The following is a 21,336-nucleotide window of genomic DNA, read 5'->3' on the forward strand; positions in this document are numbered from 1 at the left end:
GGCCTTTTCCTCTCAGCAATCTTTTTTTCTTTCCTCAAATTTATTCTCTTTTCATTTGTGTCAATCATTGTGTATTGAAAAACATGAGAGTGAGGCCAAGCCTTCGGGGCCCCCCAGGTCCAGTACTGAGGCTCTTTTTCAGCATGCTGCATCATGTTCAAAGGCTCCTCCGGTTTTTAGCCCAGTTGAAAGCCAAGTGTTTAGGGTGATTTGCAGTAATGGCCGTGTCCTCTGCTATGCTGGGTCATGAGAGCGGCTTGGGTCATGGGCATCTGAAGGATTTTGGACTGTGCTGTTTGAGGATAGCCTGCAAAAGCTGCATTCACATCTGCTGCTCGGAGATAATAGTCGTGGTGTAGCACTTGGACTGAGTTTTTATGTGTGAGGTTTGTCTGGAGGCTGTGATAAATATACCTCTGTAATTGACCAGGGTGTCAGAAACCACTCACTCTTGTTTGTATGGATCCAATGAATGTTGGTTCATGACTGATGGGCAGAGACAGCTGCAGAGACTGTGTGGCAGCATCTGCTGTTGTGTAACTGTGTCTGTGTGTATGTATGTGTGGTGGTCGTGGGCACGCATTATCCAGGTCAAATGGGTCAGCACTGGAGTGATGGGTGTGCTCTTGATGGGTGACCTGACTTTCTCACCCTCCGCCTCTCTCTTCCATCCTTCACTCTTGTTCTCTACTGAGTATGAGATATCGCTGTAACCTCTAAGAGAAGAAATATGATGGTTTAATCGTATCAGTTGGCAATGAGTCCTCAACCTTTAACCTGTGTAATGCAGATATATTTGCATTAATAAGACCAGACCTTCATGGCTGACTACTTTCAAAAAGAGAGATCCCTTTCCATAAACAAAGCTGGCGTCCCCCTTGGGTGGAGCCCCGTTGTTGACCTATGATGAACTCCTGACCAGAGCTGCCATGTCTCTGAACCCTGACTGGTTCAGTGACACTGAAGATTTGGACCGACAGACAGCGAGAGCGACAGACAGACTGACAGTTTGACCCAGACACACTGGAATGCAAAGAGGGGGGGGGGATCTACAGAGATTATACTGCCTACTATTTTAAATAGCCCCCGTCCTTTAGTGTGCAAGTCACCTCCTGCCAGAAAGAACTGGTCAAAAAGATAGGTGCCTTTTTTCTTTTCATGTTGCAAACTGTAGTTTCACTGGAACTGATTTGTTGTCACAAGCAAATTATTTTCTTTCTATATTTAAATATTTTTTTTTAGGCACTACTTTTGGCGAGGCTCAGACAGTGCAGTGGTGAAAGATACACTGTTGGCCCTAATCTTATCCCCTCCTTTGTGTGTGTGCAGTTCCAAACCGGCTGCCTCTTAACTACCTTTGTCCCTTATCCTTTCATTCTCTCTCTTCCTCTTCTCTCCTGCCCTATTGCCACATTGAGATGGTTTATGGAAATTATTCAGAAATGGAAAGAAATGAAAAGTCCAGGGTTTTGTAGACTCTTTGTTGTCAATGCATATCTGTTCTAGTCAGAGCAGAAATAGTAGCAGCTGGGCAAAAAGGCCATTCGTCCTTTGGGTATTGAACAGCACTTTGAGATTTTTGGGGTATTTATTTTCTCTGCAAATAATCTGTTATTTCAAGTTATTGAACAGGACCAGATCACCAAAACTGATTATTTAGCAGGTGCAGCTCAAAATGCCTCAAGGCTAAAAAGCATTACATCATAAGGTGCTTTTATGATTAACTACTAAACTGTTTGTTCTTTAAAGGCCTTGACATTTTTTATTTTTTTTAAAGTTTTCCCCAGTTGTGTTTGATCAAGTCACAGTTAAGTCATAGAAAAAGAGGTTAGTTTAAAACATGATACCTGACTTTTGAAGTAATTCAGTGTGTTTACCTAATTGTGCTCATATTTTGAGAAGCCTCAGCGGTCCTCTATGAAACACTATGTGAATGGATATGTGAGACGTTCTGGTGTATTTGCGTTGCATATTCTCAGCGGTACAGGACATTAAAATGTCCTTCCGAAAATCCTTTCCCCCCTGTTCCAAGTTGTCCCTGTTCAATCACAGGTAGCTGTGCTGTGTGGGGCTTCTCTGTAAGCCTGGTGTCACTCTCCGAGAGCCTCAAGACAGCAAAGGCAGGAGGGGGATTTGTCTTCCTTTCCCCTTCACTTATCTCTTTTGTTTGTCCTGGTTTCCATAGATGAGCAGCAGCCCTCCGTTCTCTCCTCAAGCGAAGCTAAGTGCTGCCGCTACTCTCGACCTGCCAGCTCCAAATTGGCAGCCTGACCTTCTTTTTCTTCCTCGGGGCGTCTGCACAAAGCCATACCTCTACCATGGGGGAAAAAATGCAATTAAGAGGTGACATAAACACTGAGCACCCGTTGTAGCCATGCCCAGAAAGAAGGGGAGGGTAAAGCAGCTGCCACGGTGACACACATGCATAGATACTGGTCTATTAATTGGACTTTACGCATTGCAGAGTGACACTGGGCTGCACAGCTTTGATAGAGAAGAGAAGAGTGGATGTCAATGAGCCATGACAGGAAAGTGATGTCAAACTTTGCTCTTGTTGTTGCATGCATTAAGTACGGCTGCTCTCCTCTGACCTTGTGTTTTGATACGTTGTAGGCAATTACCACCTAATGTTTCTGCTCAGGTGACCAACAGGATATGTAAAACAGGGATAGGGACACAAAGCATTGTCCGAACTGATATAAAAACCTTTTCAAATTTCTTTCAAATGTCTTTGAAGTAATTATTTGCACCTTACAGACTTTACTGGAGGACTTAAATTGGATGAGACCTACGATGAAGTAACGCTTAAATTATAATTCATTTTTGTAGCAAAGTGTTGTAACATGTAAAATGCAGTAGGCTGCCTGTGAATGTTGTCATTACCACTGATAAACTTCATTAGACCTCATTTTCATGCTCTAATTAACCTTAATAACTTGTGAATACCTACAAATAATTGATAAATTATGCTTCGTATAATCACAATACCCTTTTTTGTGAGGTGATATGAGGATCCCTTGCAGCTTTTATTTTTAGTCAAGGAAGCCCATTAAGACAGCCACTGAGGGAGAGTGCTGTTTAATTGCCAGCCAAGGTGTGTGACATTTGGAGCAGCACATCGAATCTGGCCCAAAGTCCAAAAGGTGTTGTGAGGGACGGAGTAATTACTCTGGTCTCTCCAGGCAACAGCTTTAATAAGACGACTCAGTGATAGAAGGAAGGGAATCACACAGACACAGAGGCTCATTTAAAGACATTCAGACAACTTAGATGTATTGGTATTCAATTTTGCTGACATATGTCTTTGTGCTTGATGGAATGTAGTTTTATTTAGAAGATTATTTTTTACCATTACTTCATGGTGGACATGATATTTTTGTTTAAGGGCATGATATGACATTTAGATCATTTTTTTTTTTTAAAATAGTTTTTCCCATGCTTCAAGTTTTTTTTGATTTCCACAAAGTAAAAAACAACATAAAAGCTTTATATTATGTTCATCGAAGAAGCTGCGTGTCACAGTTTAACCTGATATCCTAAGCTAACATTTATTTTTATCCGAGAGACTCTATCAGAGTGATCAGGAGTGATCTATCTGCTTGGTTAGCATTGTAAACAGCCTGCTGCTCCACCATGTCTGTGCTTACCGTGTTTGTACAGTAGATGAGTGGCTCCCTGGCCTTCTCCTCAGGGTTGTTTAGCTTACAGACCCCTGACAGGAAAGGAAGCTCCCTTGGGGGAACTTGAAGCACTACAGGTTGAATGAAATTCTCTGTGAACACTCTAAAGCTCTCTTCATCTCTGCGGGCTCTGGGGAAAAAAAGCAGCAGCATTTTTTCTAAAACTGGATGCTTAATCCAGCAGCACCAAAAAAGCAATAGTAGTGCATACGTTTTTTTCTTTTTACCCAAGAGAGAAAACACTTTAAAAGAGGACCAACATGATAGGTCGGCATAACGAGCCATCACTGGCTGATATTAGGAAGTTTATTCATAGAGTAGCACTAGAAGATGGCTTAGTGCAGGATGTTATCTTAATGCCACAACATGATAAATGATGCAGCGAAAACAGTGTTGGGAAACAGTTAGTAAATATGTAGCAACATTTTTTTCCAGCACAGAGAGGAGAGCCATATTCTGCAGAAAAGAGAACAATGTAAACCACACATGAAACCGTGTTGCTCTCGTTGTGTGCTGACATATAAAGACTAGTATGGGTTTACAAACTGCTGGTAAACACAGTATTACATTAAGCTGACATGATAGCATTGAAGTCCCCGCTCATCTGTTGTAATTACCTCAGTAAGCATGATATAATATGCTCCGATATCTGTGTTGTTGTTAAGTAATAGAACACCACTCACACACTGTCATCTAATGATAAGTTATGGGAGTGAGTCCTCCATTTAAGGAGGCGGTCCAGAGGGTGTGTGTGTGTGTGTGTGTGTGTGTGTGTGTGTGTGTGTGTGTGTGTGTGTGTGTGTGTGTGTGTGTGTGTGTGTGTGTGTGTGTGTGTGTGTGTGTGTGTGTGTGTGTGTGTGTGAGAGTTATTACTAGTTCTGAAGCAGGGGGCTAGTGGCTCAGTAAATGATGGCGGCAGGGTTGGCTACATCGACTGGGGTCATCACTCCCTGGATAGCCTGATAGGTAATTCATACACCCATTCCGTATAGTGGGGGTCAGTGCCTATTTGCCATTTATCACACTGCATCTATTCCTAAAGCCCCCAACCCTGCTGGTGTGTGTTTAGACAAACCGTTGTATTAATACAGAGAGGCTAGAAGAGCAGTGGGAAACAAAACTAAATCTTCAGCATTTAGCTTTAGCCAAGGAATAATCGCTCTTATTGGCCAAACTGTGTCCTCTGTTGCACCACAGAGCTGAGAGTGTAGACCGGCAGGTACAGACAACGTGCTAATTGGAATTTGCAGGTTTCCTGATGTTCATTTGCAGAGTGGTGTTGCAGACCTGCACCTTGCTTACGGGGTAATCATTAGCACAGGAGGAGGATTTAGTATTCTACTCAGCTGAGGTGCTGACATAGAGGGGTCGCTGGCTTCTGTTTCTATTAGAGTCCTGGCCCGCGGCTGCACAGCCAACACTTCAATGAGCGCTTTCTCAACACATGGCCATTTCGCTGCTGCAGCTGCTGCCCTTCTAACTCTCCAGCTCACGGTTAGAAATATGACACTTCAGAACACCCATGGTATTCTGATGCCCCACCCCTGTGGTTTTTTTTTTCTTCACTGCTCCACTCACAATTTCACATCCAATTTTCCCATCGCTCAGTGACGCCCATTCCCCTAAGACCCCGAGCGACTGTGAGATCACTGGACTCCTCTGTGAGTGTGTGTATGTATTCTGTTATTGATCAGTGTTGTGTCTTTGTGGCTCTGGGCTCCAGCTGCTGTTATCACTGCAGCGAGGAGGGTGGGAAGGAGGAGGGAGTGTGGTTCAGAGTACCGAGGGCTTCAGGGCAGTGTGTGTTATATAGTGGGATTTACAGTACTTGCAGCATGTTTTCTGCTTGAGCTTTCTCTCTTAGGTTTTTATATTTGCAACATGCTCCAAAATATTACGCAATTAAAGTCATCATAACAGTGGTCTGTTTGGTCTGACAGCTGTTCAGCAGGAGAGAGGTAACAAAGAGAGGAGGCTTTAACTGTGTCTCTACAGTGATTCATCTCTGGAATCACTGTAATCACAAATAGGAGGAGTGTGTCTAATGTGATAAAAACAAGACCGCTGCTGGATTTTTCTTTCAATTAAAAACTGTGGGTGTGAGCAATTAAAATATGATGGATGCAAAATTGGTTTTAAGGACATGGATAAAATAGCCCAGTTTTCCTTCCAGAGCAAGAGAGAGAGAGAGAGTAGTGAAACTGTGCAAATGTTGTTTATTTCATGAGGGAGAAGTAAGTTACCTGCAGCAGAACATGGAACTCTGTCATTCCACTTTGATCTAAGTGAAATGAAGGCGTTGCATCTTTAAGGTGAAAGGAGAATCCTTCTGTATTTTTTCACTATTTCTTCCTCCTTTATCTACAGCTCCCCTTTACTGTACTTCTCTTGCTCAGTGGGTGTGGGTAGGACTTTTATGATGGATTGCACTATTGGTCCTCTTGGGTGCATGCATGTGAATAAATGGGTGCAGTGTGTGCATGTTTCTTCTTTCTCTCCCTCTTTTCCCTCCATCTGCCTTTTTCCCCAAAAATTCTCCCCACCACCTCACTCCACCTCTTGTTTTTCTCTCACTTCAGCTGTTTCGGACATGTGTGCAGAAATGTATGCCGAGACACGCTTATGTACTTATATCCACATATGGCTACACACATGCAGACACGCTGACGCACTCAGCAGAACTGTGTAGCACTCAAGGCACCGTTCCTCTGTGGCCACAGTGATTAATTACTTTTAACAAAGCAAACAGAGTCTTGCTTGTCTGGATCAATCTTTCCCCCCGGCTTGGTGTGAACCGCTGTCACCAGTAATTGCCAAACTCTGTGTAGTATGAAAAGAGGGACACTTTCACCTCTCCCTGGTCCTAAGCTAACCATAGCCTCAATTTTCTACACTGGTGCTCCTGCTCTCCAGGCTCCCATGGCTCCACTGCCCTCTTCCTCCTCTTTTCTTTCCCCTCTTCTGTATCTCCACCTTTTTTCCTTGTAATGCTTTCCTTCCTTGGGAGCTGTAATGCTTTGGAATAAAGCTGTGAGATGGGCAGTCATGTCATGTAAAAAAAATGTAGTCGCTGCCATATGCTTTTCCAAGAGCACATACAAAAAACAAGCATTATGCCTCCTTCCATCCATGCATACTAATTGGTGTCGCTCTGCCAAGCTGATCAAACATCATAATCTATTTGTAGTATATATTTGTTTCTCAATGAGAAAATGAATACATTTAGCTACTACAGTGATCTGGGTGCGGTGAGCCTCATTGATTGTTGGCACCCATAGTACGACTCATAGCTCTGAGCAAGTGTTTTTATTTTGCTTGCTGTGTGTGTGTGTGTGTGTGTGTGTGTGTGTGTGTGTGTGTGTGTGTGTGTGTGTGTGTGTGTGTGTGTGTGTGTGTGTGTGTGTGTGTGTGTGTGTGTATTTGCGGTGAGTATGGGTGTGAGTGTTTTCTAGCAGTGGATTACTTTAATGTTGAGACCAGTTGCCAGAGTAGTTTCAATTAACATATTTAGTGTTTCTTTTTTCAACATATCACCTGTCCACAGGTGGTAAGGAAACCTGTTCGCTACATCTTATTAATGGACAGGCCATCGAGTCACACAGCATGCACAGAGATAGATATCAAAGCCATGGAAATGCAGCTAACGTTATTAGCAGGCGGACACGATTAATGATGCATGGTGATGGCCAAAGAACGCTGAGGGAACTTGCTGTTTAATGGGCCAACACAAAGACTGTGCAGATGCGTTACAGGCAGATACCTCCTTTCAGTAGAACTCTGCCAATTAGTCCTCTTGTGGGAGTTGACTGTCAGGATTTCAGTCTAAAATAGTGAGTACTTGTTGCTAAAATGTGCAGCACTTCCCTTTTTCCCCCCTTTGTGGGTGTGACATATCTCCTGTGAAAATGGTACCACTGTTCAGCTCAACTACATCTTGGATAGACCAATAATTCTCCATAGGAAAGAAGCCCTGAAAACTACTCTCCTCATTAATAATGAAAAATCCACACAGGTCCAGTCATAATCGGACTTTTTTTTGGCTTCTGATATTTTACGCGGCCCAGCAATGTGCCGGAGCATGTCATATATATGATAAGTAGAGGAGCCTGTCCACGTGGGACTCATCACACACTCAAATTGGTGCAGCATGGAGTTCATATTGCAGTGTGGCCGAGGGGGAATTAGCGAGTCTATATATAAACCTCCGCCGCATGTGTTGTGAATTAAAGTGCATTTATCTGATAATCGCTGGGGAGATCTCCGTTTGCACGGGCATGGCAAAGCAGTGGCGCTGCAGCCACAACAGCCCAGGACACGGATGCTGCTGCTGCACGGGGAGATGGGAAGGAGAAATAGGTCATACACAATAAAGAGCTCTGATAGCCTGGATGGTAGTCGACATGTACAGAAGACGGGGAAGGAATAACAAGAGGCAGCTCTGGCAACTCCTTCATGTGCTCGTCTTTATCTCCTTCTTCCTCTGTCTTTCCACCTCTTCATTGTTTTAAGTCTATGTTGAACCCTTTGGGCTACATTACCATTGTCTTTCCTCATTCTTCCCTCTTCTCTGTCCAGTTCTCCTAAACCTCCCAGAGCCTTATCTCTGATTCAGCTTGCCTTTACTCAATCATGTATGACTCCTTTCTAGTAGAATCAAAAGCAGTGGGGCTCATGCCATGCTTTTCATTAGAACTCTCCATAAAGGCTGACTGGGAGTCTTTTGAAGTGTTGCAGGGCAGCTCTAGAGAAGGTTTGCGACAGGATGCTGCATTTCTTTTTACTGAACTACATCTGCCTTTGTCTCCCACTACAAATTTGATACGTCAGTGGAGACAGCAGCAACATGTGATGTGAAGCTCAGTGTCAGGCTTTGAAGAGTTGTTGAGAGAGGGTCTGTTGGACTCACCCTAAAGCATAATGAAGATGCCTGGTTTCTCATGTTGAGAACATGTGTCTCTTAGCCAGTGTTTACTAAGAAAAGGGTATTTTCCAGCCATACTTGAGTTCACTGTCAAACCCAATTAGGGGAATACAAATTAAGATGGAGGACATGGTGCCTCAGGCCAGGAGAGTACAGAACCAGGGCCAAGTAGCCTCCGCTGTCATCACTGCTGGTTAAACCCATCAGGGGCACATATGGTCCGGGACGCTAATTCCATTCGAATTGTACCGAAAATATCAGAACCCCAAATTTGGATGAAATAAATTAGCTTATTTGTTGTACTTATGAATGAAATAGGTTGGCAAATAGTTTAGTTGTGACAATCAACACTTCAAAGATCCAGGAGAGGCAGCAGCCCTTTGCTTGATAGCTCTTTTTGGTTGAAAAACATATCATCTATAAAATGTAAGCTTTAAAGGTGTTACGTCTTTTATGGCCACCTTTAATCCAGTCAGAGTTGAAGGCACTTCTGCAGCCTTGAGTTTGCTCTTTTTTTGCATGTTCGCCATCTGGCCTTGATTGATTAAAGCTCCTTTAAGTAATTAATGCCTACTTTAATTGAGAGTCAACCCCTGTGGCTGGGGGTGGGGGGGGGGGGGGATCGTGCGCAATGCTCAGGCAGAGCAGAGCCAAGGATCTAGTCGAGAGGGGCACGGAAATCTGTTTAGCACCCTGACCCTCTCAGCCGCACATCTAAAGACTCTTAAGATGCTAATAGGAATGCGAGTATGCTAGCTGCATCCATGTGACAAATCGGGCTATAAATCATAGGGGTAGAGTGTGACATGGCTAACGTTGGAATTAACACGCTGGGAATGAGCTACAGACATATTGTGATTTTTATCTGCTGGTTTATCACTTTCCGTTGGTCCGTTTCCTTTGTGAAAACCGTCAGTTGTGGTGGATGTGCACGTAGCAGAAAGAAAATAGAATTTCCTCTGCCAAACATTGCATTGTGACAGCGTGTCACTGCACGACCCCACAACCTGCCACTATTGTGCTGTCTCATCTGTTTGTGATAAATGAGCAATATTAGTTTTCCCCCTTCTGTTTCGCTTTTGACTGTCACGATAGACGTGTACCAGATGACACTTCACTGGTCACAAGCCCTGACCTTGTTTATTGTGGGTTCTCTTTTGTCTTTTGGTAATTGTTTTTAGAAAATGTTAAACCATCCCCCGGCCAGATAATGCGAGACACGGTGAATACAGAGTGCTCAGCATCGATTCCACATACCTGGCTATGACCTTTTCCAATCTGAAGTCCTATGCTGCCTGCCAGTTTGATGTGAGCTGGCTAATCGATTCCTTTCGGCCGTGAGAGACTACTGCAATGTCTCTCACACTGAAATCTCTACCAGGCAAACCTGGAGTTTACCTGACTTTCATTTTTGCCACTCATTGAATAATGAAACATTTACCCTTTAATTGCCAGCTCCACAAAGAATGATCAGTTTAATTTGCCCTCATTAAAGCCATCTAAGCTAATGGGCTAATTAAGGGCTTTAGATGGAACAGCAATCACCAGTGTCTATGATGCCCTTAGGGAGGAATACATCAATAGATCATAAATATTTTACTATGTCTACCTACATGCAGATTGTAAGGTGCCTCAATTTGACTTGCATAAGTGCTAACATGCACCTTTAATATGGCTTCTGTTGTTAACAAAGAAATCGCTGTTCAGTTGTCCAGGGCTGTTCTGCAAAAGACCTCCAAGTCAGCATTTAGTGCAAACCAAAACACTGGAAAAGCAACATTTTTATTGATTAGATGAATTAATAAGAAATCTTTCACTCAAGTTGAGGAAAAATGGGTCCGACACTGTTTTTTTCTTACTGACACAACACGTACGAATAGATAAACTCACTTGATCGATGCAGGTCAGGGTTGTTTGCTGGTTTAGGCTTTGGTCTTATTAGATTGGGGAGATGGTAATAGACAGGCAGCTGTGTCATGATTCTATCCCTGTTGCCCTGGGGCCAGAGGTTTATGTTTGACCCAAGGCGACGGATGTAATGCGCCCACCGCCCCCCCGTCTATCAGGGCCGACCTCAGACCTCTCCAGTCCTGGGGGATCGACATCTGTACCTGCAGGGAGGCTCAGGAGATGGAGAGAAACTCACAGATTTGGCCTCAGAAATAGATTTAATTAAGTTGAGTCTCCATTGTGCTTCTTCTGTGGCTTTCCGCTTGATAACTTGAAGGGCAGTAGGCCCAAAGCAGCAATCATTCCATTTCACTTTTTTCAGCCCATCTCCCAGCTAATTTGTCATGGCCGACAGTTATCCCTGGATATTAAATTAAGCAGCTGACATTTTGTGTGCCCTGCGAATCGACTGTGTCACCTTGAAAGTGTGGTGGCAGAGATGTGCGAGCGATGGCGGCGGAGGCACATGTCTTAAGCCTTGGTCGACACATGACATTTCTGGGCCACACTGGAAACCAAGCAACAACACCTATAGTTAAAGAGCATAAAAAACAGAGGGAAGAAAAGCAGCAATCCTTTTGTTCCTGTCAATGTTAATCTAATACAAGCATCCTGGCCTGTTTGGAAAGCTGATTTCAAGTAATACATGTTTGTTGGAGACAGATGGGTAGTTTTCTTGAGGAGAAAATTGGAGGAGATATTGATGTATTTTTCTTCACTTTGTATTTGTGTGTGTGTGTGTGTGTGCGTGTGTGTGTGCGCAGCGTATTTGTAGCCCGCTGTCCTTATTTGATGGTCTGATTTGGGTTCCATTATGTCGCCAGCAGGGGTTCTGTTCAGAGTCTTCACATTGGCACCACTTGCCCTGTGGGGCAGCAGCCGGATCTTAAACACATGACAGCAGCGAAGGGTGTGGCACGGTCTAAACAGAGCTTACGCGGCTTCTATTGATTTCCACATTTGAGTGCATCTCTATTACTGCTGATCACAGATCAGGACACAGCAAGCCACACCAGGCCTTGTTCTGCTGGAGCACAGCTGGAGCCATCGGTTCTGTGACAGGCTGCCTGCATTGTGTACTGGGAGTTGCTATTTGTTTAGAGACATCAACGAGGTTCCGATTTTACGACTCGTGCGGCAGAAAACTGCTTCAGCTGTTTGTAAAGAACCTGAGTTAGTGGGTGGGTTTCCAGCTCCCGAGCCCTCACTACAAAGCATTGACATATTACCTTGGAAATTTGATTTCTTGCTGAAAAATGACAGATTCAGGATGGTGTAAACAAACAGATTTGACAGGATTATGTTTTGGAAGCATTATATACATCTCACAGAGAAACTTGGGGAAATTAATTTAGATGTAGGCTCTTGGAAATATGTAAGGACCTACTGACTGAACCATGTTTTCCACACCTGTGGTAGAAGGTGTGTTTTTGTCAGCATTCATCTATTTTAAAATGTTAGATAAGGTACTTTGTACAATTACTGGTTTCAGGCAGATTGCTGAGTGCTCACATACACCACTCTACATCCTCAGTACCATATGCAAAAATCATACTCCTGTTGTGCTTTGTTTACATTCATTTGGTGTAACAACACAGCTAGTCAAAATCCATTTTCATTAAATTCCTCCTTTAAGGCTGTTAGCTCCAGATCTTGAACAAGGGTAGACAAGTGCAAACACAGACGTGTTTCCAGGCGCTGAGGACACCCGTGGGGTTATAGTGTACTGAAGAGGAGCCTAAGAAGGGGCAAGGACATATGCCGAGACATTAATCTGCTAATAGAAAGAGAGCCTCCAACAGCTGGTGTTACCCCAAACTCACAATCTTAATCTTGTCAACTTTCTGTTCAGCTGCTCTGACTGTGAGCCTTATTGTGGACAACAGTGCTGTCACTGGAAGAAAATTGTTAATGTTTCATTGTAAGTGCCTTGTTAGAGAAAAAAAGAGTGTATGAGCTTATTTATGTATATGTGTGCAGAGAACGTGTAGCACACTGTATCACAGTGAATAATTTTTTTTTGCATCATTTCCCTCTTCCTCCTAAGCATAAAAACATGAATATTTAAAACTACATCAAACAAGCATTCATGAAATATTAACATTTTCGAGAAAGAAGAAAAGCTTTTATCCTCTCTCTTATTCCTGTTTCGTAGCCTCTCTCTTTCTCTCCCTCTCACTTTTGCTCACACACACACACACACACACACACACACACACACACACACACACACACACACACACACACACACACACACACACACACACGCACATGCACGCACACACAAACACACATGTACTGACACGCATGCGCATTAGCGCTCTCAGAATTTACCCACGGGTAAGAACGACGAAACCTTCCCTCTCGATCCACCCTTCTGTGGTATCAGCACATTGCTGCATTAAATACACCAGGCGAAGATGCAGGAAGGTTCAATAATTTACCCCGGATTGAATTTCATGCAAAAAAAACACTATTAGAATTTCTGGTTTGTGGATGTCATGTTGTACAAGATGCCTAACAGATGTGTCACATTTCAGGAGGGCATGTGTTCTTTCCCTTCAGAGGAGTGATTCTATATTATGCATCCTGTTTAGAGAGATGGTTTTCGGCTGAAAGATTAAGCACTGACTTGTACCATTCAGTTGTGTGTCTAAGGCTCTATGTCGACGGGGCAAAGTTGATCTGTAGAGCGCTCTCTTTTCCTGTAATGCTCCCCCTTTCTCTCCCCCCCTTCTACTGTACCTCTCTCTCTCTCTCTCTCTCAATTTCTCTCCGTCTGGCTAGAAACTAGAGGCCCTGCTAATCACTGTAGCAGAAACTCTAAGATGCTGCTGTGTTTTTAAAAAGTGTGAATTTAACAAAATGTGTAGGGGTAAAATTTAGCTCCCCCTTAACCCATAATGCTTCATGCCAATGGCATAGCCAACCTGTTGGTGTTATTTCGGCAGCTTCAACCCGGTGCACTATTTAATGTTCACCCATACTAGTCAGGCTTTTACTTATAGTGTACTGTATATGTCAGCCTGAGTATCATTGTCCCTTAATTAGTATTCAGCCGCTGTAATACAAATTCAATTGAACCCTCTGGTTGAATTGACTTGTTGGATTATGCAAAGTCTGAGGTTATACCATGTTTATGTCTTTGTGCAGCCACATGATGTGTTTTGAAGGCAGTGGGAGATTAATGGAAGAAAAAAAATCTTATAAGGCTGTACGGCACATTGATTCTGTCAGTTTTGCCGTGGCGTTTTTGTTTTTGCATTTATTTATCCCGCTTGTGCTTGCAGCATTTTAATGTATTCTCTGCCCAGTCTCGTCTTTTCAACCTTATGTAGAACAGGACAGGCTACAATGACATGATTAAAGAAGATGCCAATTTTTATTTGAAGCGAGCCTTTATTCTGTTCATCTTTTTTTCCTTTCATCTTCTTTCCCTGGTCGTCTCAGTCAGGGCACAGCGCTTAAGACAATGAAAGCGAGAGCCGTCATATTGTTGGCTAAATCTAATCAAAAGGAGAAGTGCTTTTAAATGTCTTGTGTTCCCCTGGGCAAAACATTTGTGGGCCTCTCAACTCTAGCCTGTGCATTCTGCCCAAACACCACCGTCACTAGATGCAATTAATATTGAGCGGATACTCAGGCCTGCACTCCCCTCATATAATTACGATGTTAGAACAAAGGTTAATGCTTTGAATTTAATCTCTGTCCTCGTAATTTTCAGTGGGATTGTGATACAAGCGAAGGGAGGTGGAAATGTTGAGGAGGGGCAGCAGATCTGGAGAAGATTGGTGGGGGGGCTTGGACGGAAGCAAAATTAATTACTGGTCTCTGTAAATTTGATGTCATGTCTCATTTTCCCTAATCCTCCCTGCCTTCCTCACTTCCTAGTGGTGCTAACAGAGAAGCTTGGGAAGACTAATGAAAAGGCCTCTTAGATGCTAATGGCAAATTAGCCCTTGTGTCACTTTTGGAAGCTGTGAGTGGAGTGACTGCCTCCTCAGTGAGGAAGTGGCCAGATGGCATCCTGAACTGCAAGCAAGCAAGCAAACAGAAGACCACCAGTAAGGGAGAGGTTAAGGCTCAAAACATGACAGTTGCAATTTTAGACAGTCTGCTGTTTTTCGCCTCACACAGTGCTTAGCCCTCATTTTCCCCACGCTTTACTGCCGCAATTGTGTGTTTCTGAGACACGAGCCCAGATATAACTATTCTGAGAGACAGTTTGCTTTCTCTTGGGGGGATTTAGTGGTTTGGATCGTGAATAATGAGCTGAATCTTGTTCCATCGCTCTTTGCTGCTGTGTTAGACTGGACCGGAGTCAGGTTTAACGACTCTCTTGGATTATTGTCTGATCAGGCCTCAGACACAAACATACTTGCCTGGAAGAAACATCTCTTTTCTCCAGTGAGTCCAAACAGACTTGCTGAAGGAAAAAAAAAAAACACTTATTGATGGGGCTTTGGATCGCAGCGACAGCGTCTGGTTTAGGTTTCAATCTGCAGAAGGCTCCAAAACATTTTAGACTCTCATAGAAAGATACATTTTGTCACAAGTTGCATGGACTTTATATCTCAGTGGTACTGAATTATTATACTTCCAACAATTTGACTTTCTCAGCTATGAATAAATGACTGGATGACAAATCTATTTAATGTTTTTATCTTGCTTGAAGAGCTGCATATCGAAAACAAGACATAAGTATACATCTGATGTAAAAATATGGCAAAAACTCCGGTCAGTTGTGTTACTGTTTTACAACTGTGTCCCTTCAAAGAGAATGTACAATCTGAAGTATTTATGGGTGTTCTGTGTTTTTGCACTACAGACAGACTTGAGTAAGTGGCTCTTTTTCATTCTCCTTTTTCTTTCTCTTTACTTTATTTCTAACACACCCAAACAGAAATCCCAGTGCTCAACTTGTGCCATTTACTCCTACAGCAAACAGAAGAAAAGATATTGATTAGAAAAACAAAGGTTACTCCTGAGAAGGCAGCCAGCCAGAGTAACATGTGCATTTATGTAAAACTTATAATCCAATTAACAAGTACAAAAAAAACTGTGATCGCTCCATTATGGGAATACAAAGGAGAGAGGTGCCATGTTTGGAAAACTGCTCATGTGGAAAAAATGCAAATGGCGTGAAATGAGTGTGTCTGGTACTGTGTTTGAATGAAGCTCCATGCTGTGGCCAAAGACTGAAGCCCTGATAACTCTGTCTGTTTCCTCTTTCTCTCTACAGGCATACTTCCGACAGGGTGTTGCCCTTCAGTACCTTGGTCGTCATGCCGACGCACTGGCCGCCTTCGCCTCGGGGCTGGCCCAAGACCCCAAGAGCCTACAGCTACTGGTGGGCATGGTAGAAGCGGCCATGAAGTCGCCGTTACGAGGTGAGAGATGTAGTAGCTGAATATGTGTATCAGCAGGTCTTCATGTGTGTGTCACGGTCTCTCTGTCTCTCCATCTTCACATTTTGTCCTACTTCAGCCTAAAAGCCTGTCTCACAGATAATCCTCACTGTCAGTCAATACGCGTGTTGGGGTGACTTTACCTGTCAGTTTTGTACCCGTTCTGCAGGCAGTCCATCTCTCCATCTGTCCATCTTTCTGTCTTTGTGACTGACTGTTGGTGTCAAGTACTTAACACCGGACTCTGAGGCACGATGCCTGCAGCTCCAGCATATCTTATTGTCAGTCAGACTGATCACATGCACAGATTGCCTGTTATCTTAATGAGCATCCAACACTAATGCCATTGTCTGTGTCTGCCCCTGTGTAAGCCTTTTTCCTAAGGCTGAGTGGATTTATAAGTAGCGTATTCAGGCCAAGATTGTCACTAAAATGTGTTCTTTGTTATGCGTTATTATCTGTTGTGTCAGGCAACTGCAGTGACCTGATTGTCCATGAGTAATCAGTATCGGCCTGCCCAATGAGCCTTTAGAACAAACCTGGCAACATTTTAACTTCAGATGACCACTGCAGAGGATTTAATATGCTTCAGATCTGGATGGCACAGCCTGCCAACATTGACTAAGTCATCCTGTAGTCTTGCTTTGTCATCACCTCTCTGCCAAACTGTGCTGAAACTGTGCCTCTGAATAAATGTGGCCTTGTTTTTATAATCCAAAAATTACTTAACTGTGCAATGAGATCAGTAGCTCTGAAGGGCTTTGTTCACTGAGGAATCAGTTTTTCTTTGATTGAATACAGTTCTCTTCTGAATATTCTTGTGCAAACGCGAAGAAAAAAAAATATTGCAAAGAGAATAAAGAATGGAGAGCCCATCTTAGCGACAGCGAGCATATAAGCCTGTCATTGGAACCAAAACAAGAAAAGGGTTTGGGTGTGAGCCCAGACCCAAGCATTATGGACCAGAATGGGTCCTCTCAGTAGGGGAAGACCAACATTTAGGCCAAGCCACTTAATCTCTTAATTGTTTACCCTATTTCCCAGAGTGCCAGGCAACCACTGGAAGACCTAATCCAAGGTGTGTTGAGGAGAGGTAGCTAGGTCAAAGGATTTAGAGCAATGATCCTCTCAGAGGAGCTCCTGGCACACTGGGACCATAATCAATGTTATGCCAGCAAACAGGGAGGATAATCAGTGTTACTCAGCCAAAGTCCCCTGATAAGTGAAAGGTAAGGCGAGCATTACTTTCTCTCCCTCAAGGCGGAAGAGTGCCATGTTGCCTCCCACCGTGTTTATCGTCCACACAGCGCACTCTTCCTAGGATTCAGCTTGTTGATTACCTCTTCTGCCAATTTATTTAGAGCTGATCAATGCCAAAGAAAACGTATCTAACACTTTGAAGAACTGGTGTCACTTTGAACCAAAAATAGTGTGTTGGTTCAGTAAAAATACTAAATTGCAGTTCTTAGTGGGCTTTCTAATTGCTTGTTTTGGGTGGTACTATAGCACTGAAATGTTGTAATCACACTTAAATCTCTTGTAAAGTATGTTCTGTAAACACTGCAGTTTTACCTTCTGTGTATAGACCCTATATAGTTTCCACATTGCCAAGAAAGAGCTGAATGCTGTGATTGTGGTTCCCACTTATCTCACTCATTTATCTCACCACAGACATCTCGACACACTGGGATGTTTTCAGTCCTCTCGAAGCACTGCTTTGTTTATTCGTTGCCAGAGGGTAAAGAGATCCAGCTGATGTCATTCATACAACATAAGCAAATAAATAAATCAAGATCGAGTGAGACAAATGATGAACCTCAGAAAACAATATAGAGGCAGATGTCTTCTAGGACTTGGTGGGAAGTAAATTCATCAAAGCATGCCTTGTTTCCACCGTAAATTTAAAGACTACCCTTCAGTGAAAATCAGGTTTTTTTACCTTGTTAATATGTCCATGTGGTGTTTTTTAGATGATGGAAGACATTTTTTGAGGGAAATAAGCAGTCAATGCCATGGCTGAGCATCTCTGTTTTGGAACTGCAGTGACACAGTCTGACAGTCTCAAAAACATGAATTTAGGCAGCCAGGGTTTCATACGTCACAAATTTACAGAACCAATCCAGTCAATTTACAAGGTGAAGCTTTTCCATATCATCGAGCTGCAGGCGAGTGGCAGAGGGATGGGTAGAGAAATAGGCCAGGTCTATCTTCATATTCATAGTCCTGCACATACTGACTGAAGGCAGAGGTGTAGACTTCAATCAAAGCTACTTCAAGACATTAGGGGATAGTTTTTCTTTGAAAAAAACATCAAAATATGTAATTTTGATCACCAGAATGTTTTGAGTTTAATCAATGCCAGGAGAGGTACTTTGAAATGATCCATTTAACTAATTATCATATACAATTCAGCCCTCAACAAAGGGTTATCGCATACGTGTAGATTGGTGTAATCTCACCTCCCCCTCTAGTTTTACTTCCAATATAAGCATTGTCGAGCTATAGGAAACCAGCCTCTCACGTTTTTAGATATTCAAAGTTGTGTTTTACTACGTATGCAGACTCAGGGGTAATATTGCTACTGCTCATTTTGCTCCACCTCTGTTTCTCACTCAGCTGCTTGGGGCCAGAGTGAGTATAAAGGGTCCATTAGCTGTTAATTATGGGATTGTTTTCCACATATGCTAACTAAAAATGGGTTTTCACTTGAAGTCCCCTTCAGATAAACCATAGAGGAGATTGTTTCACGGGCATGGTAGCTATTGACCCAGGCTGGATCATTTGCTGTTAAAAGATTCTGCTTTAACTATAGAATCTGGACACTGTGTTCATTAGCATCTATCCTGCTGAGGTGAGGTGATGACCTCCCTGGAGACGGCAAGAAATGGGAGAATTGTCACATTATTACTTACGGGATGAGGATGACTATACTCTATGTTTTTCTCATTGTCAACAAATCCAATGAAAAGACCAAAACCCACAATGAATTATTCCTTCTAAAAAGTATTAGTATAGTTTATTATTTAGAGGCATGAACCTACATTGTTGACCAAAAACCATAAAAACGCACCAGCGAGTCACATTGGGGAACATTTACATAACAAATATTTGTAGTCTATGTGAGGTCAACCATCAGGTTATCTGAAGAACTGTTTTGGAGCAGAGGTTGCTGCCTGCAAAAAACGAGGGTACTGTAGTTGACTTTAAGTCAGTCTCAGGTGCACCATCCTGCTGCCATAAACATTCACTACACCAAATCCACTGCTAAAAAAACTGAGTGATCTTTGCTAAAAACAAGTGTCCAGCTATCAACACAGGGATTTTTTTTTTCATATTCAAAGTATATATTTTGGAATTTCTTTCCATGTGGGGTTTAAATATTTGGTAAGAACCAGCAGATTTGCTGTAGAAAATTTGTTTTTTTGTCTTTTCATGCGATTTTTCTTTTACATTGCTTGTGTTGGGCCGTGTGTGTTTTACCACAAATAAACACATTAAATCCAGTTGGTTACAGGATTTTATCATAATTGTAAGTGAATAGGGTAGTGACACTAATTGTATCCAATGATATTGTATGGTAGTTCAAGGACTAACATTTAAAAACAGTATTTCATAGCTTCACCAGTCCCACTGAAGGGACATCCTCAAATACAAATACAATATACAGGAGGGATAGTGTATGACTTATGTGTTCATTCACATGAAATAAAAGGCAGAATATGGTACACTGAAGATATTTATTTCTCCCCACAAGTATACCGCCATTAATGTAAGGGGTGGCACTGGTTGCAAAAGCAATTCTGACAAGGTTTCTTTTACATGACATAAGGGGGAAAGTTCGGGGCGAAATGACTCTGTTATGACTCTCTGTTGCCTGTGTGCATATGAATGAAGTGGAGGTTATAATTCATGCTTCCTATCTCGCTACAAGCCTCAGTGAAAACCATCTTAAGCATTTGTTTGTGTGCTTGTGTACTGTATGTGTGTGAAACAGCGTGCTCGGATGTTGTCATAACTACCTGTTTATGAATGCAGCAGCCGTGACACCTTTTTAAAAAAGCATTCTCTCAGTGTTTGATTTATGACTCAGCTCTTGGTGTCGCTGTGAAGGCAATTACAAGCTATGAATGGATATTATATGCACGCACTGTCTCCATAAGCACGACATTCTGCCAAGTGCTGGAACAGAAGCGATGCTCTTGAAAGAGCATCATCAGTTATGCTTTTGAGAGCTTGCGTGGGGATGCATCTTATATTGTGTGTGTGTGTGTGTGTGTGTGTGTGTGTGTGTGTGTGTGTGTGTGTGTGTGTGTGTGTGTGTGTGTGTGTGTGTGTGTGTGTGTGTGTGTGTGTGTGTTTGTGTCTAGGTGAATTAGCATTTGTGTGAGCTTCTAAGAACTATCGAGGTTGTTCAGATATTGTGTCTGTGTACTTGTTGTGCCTAAATATTTGTCGAAACAAATTCAACTATTAGTTTATGAAAGCTTGGGCCTCGTGATTAAATGTAGACTACACACACGGCCTCAGACACACACCGGGTTGTACAGACACAGGAATACCATACAGTCTTCTGTAAAGTGCTTTGACCTAATTAGTTGCAAGTCTTCTCAAAGTATTTGCACATACGGGGCCATGAGAATTTGGCATTACCCAGATACACTCCCATACATGAATTCAAATATTCCCACAGAAGCACACAAATGCATCAGCAAACACAAAGACACACACATAGTTGCCTCCTTCGCGCCTCTCCCTTCCCTTCATTCTGTTCGATGCTGGTGTCTGCCAGAGGGCTTTGTAATCTGGAGGGGCCGTGGATCCCGAATCCCACGCGGCCCACCATTGATTTATGTCATTGTGTGCGTTTTCAGCCTCTTCAGAGGTCACCTTGTGTGTCTCCTTGGCTCTGCATTCCTTCATTGCCGCTACTCTTGTGAATTCGCAGCATTCTTTTCCCCATCACTCTTTAAACTCTATCTCAAACCCTCTTGCCACTCTGTTCTCTCAAACAACCATATCAACTGAAAGAAAAGGCAGAAATATAATATACTCTGTGGTTTGTAAAAGCAGTTGTCCACACTGGCGTAAACGTGTGCCATTTTTATGCAACACTGCTGGAAATTGCCAGAGATTACCCCCGTCAGAGTGGAGGAACAGAAAAATGTTTCATACAGTATAATGACTTATTGTTAAATTGTCAGTGCAAGCCGTCACTCAGTCAGGCTGCAGGCTATGCTTACTGAGGCGGATAAAACACAACCATTACTGGAGGAAAGTAGAATCTGAATTCAGCCAGCAGTCACCTTTGCCAGAGTTTGTAAACATGTAACACCTTTACTGCAATCAGTATCAGATATTGTTGTCAGTCACTATGTCA

General features: G+C 42.8%; 1 protein-coding gene across 2 annotated transcripts in view; it reads left to right on the forward strand.

The window, feature by feature from the left end:
- The window catches only part of LOC138621591 (tetratricopeptide repeat protein 28-like), a 168,724-nt gene that overhangs the window by 86,496 nt on the left and 60,892 nt on the right, over window positions 1-21,336 (forward strand). For both annotated transcript variants that reach the window (XM_069699755.1, XM_069699756.1), the window contains one exon: window positions 15,794-15,941. In XM_069699755.1, coding sequence (XP_069555856.1) covers window positions 15,794-15,941 — 148 coding nt within the window. The remainder of the gene's footprint in view (window positions 1-15,793; window positions 15,942-21,336) is intronic.

This window comes from Brachyistius frenatus, unplaced genomic scaffold (genome assembly GCF_029030835.1).
Source record: "Brachyistius frenatus isolate BFR_SWC_R1_liver_20210118 unplaced genomic scaffold, ASM2903083v1 Contig_31, whole genome shotgun sequence".
NCBI classification, from domain to species: Eukaryota; Metazoa; Chordata; class Actinopteri; family Embiotocidae; genus Brachyistius; species Brachyistius frenatus.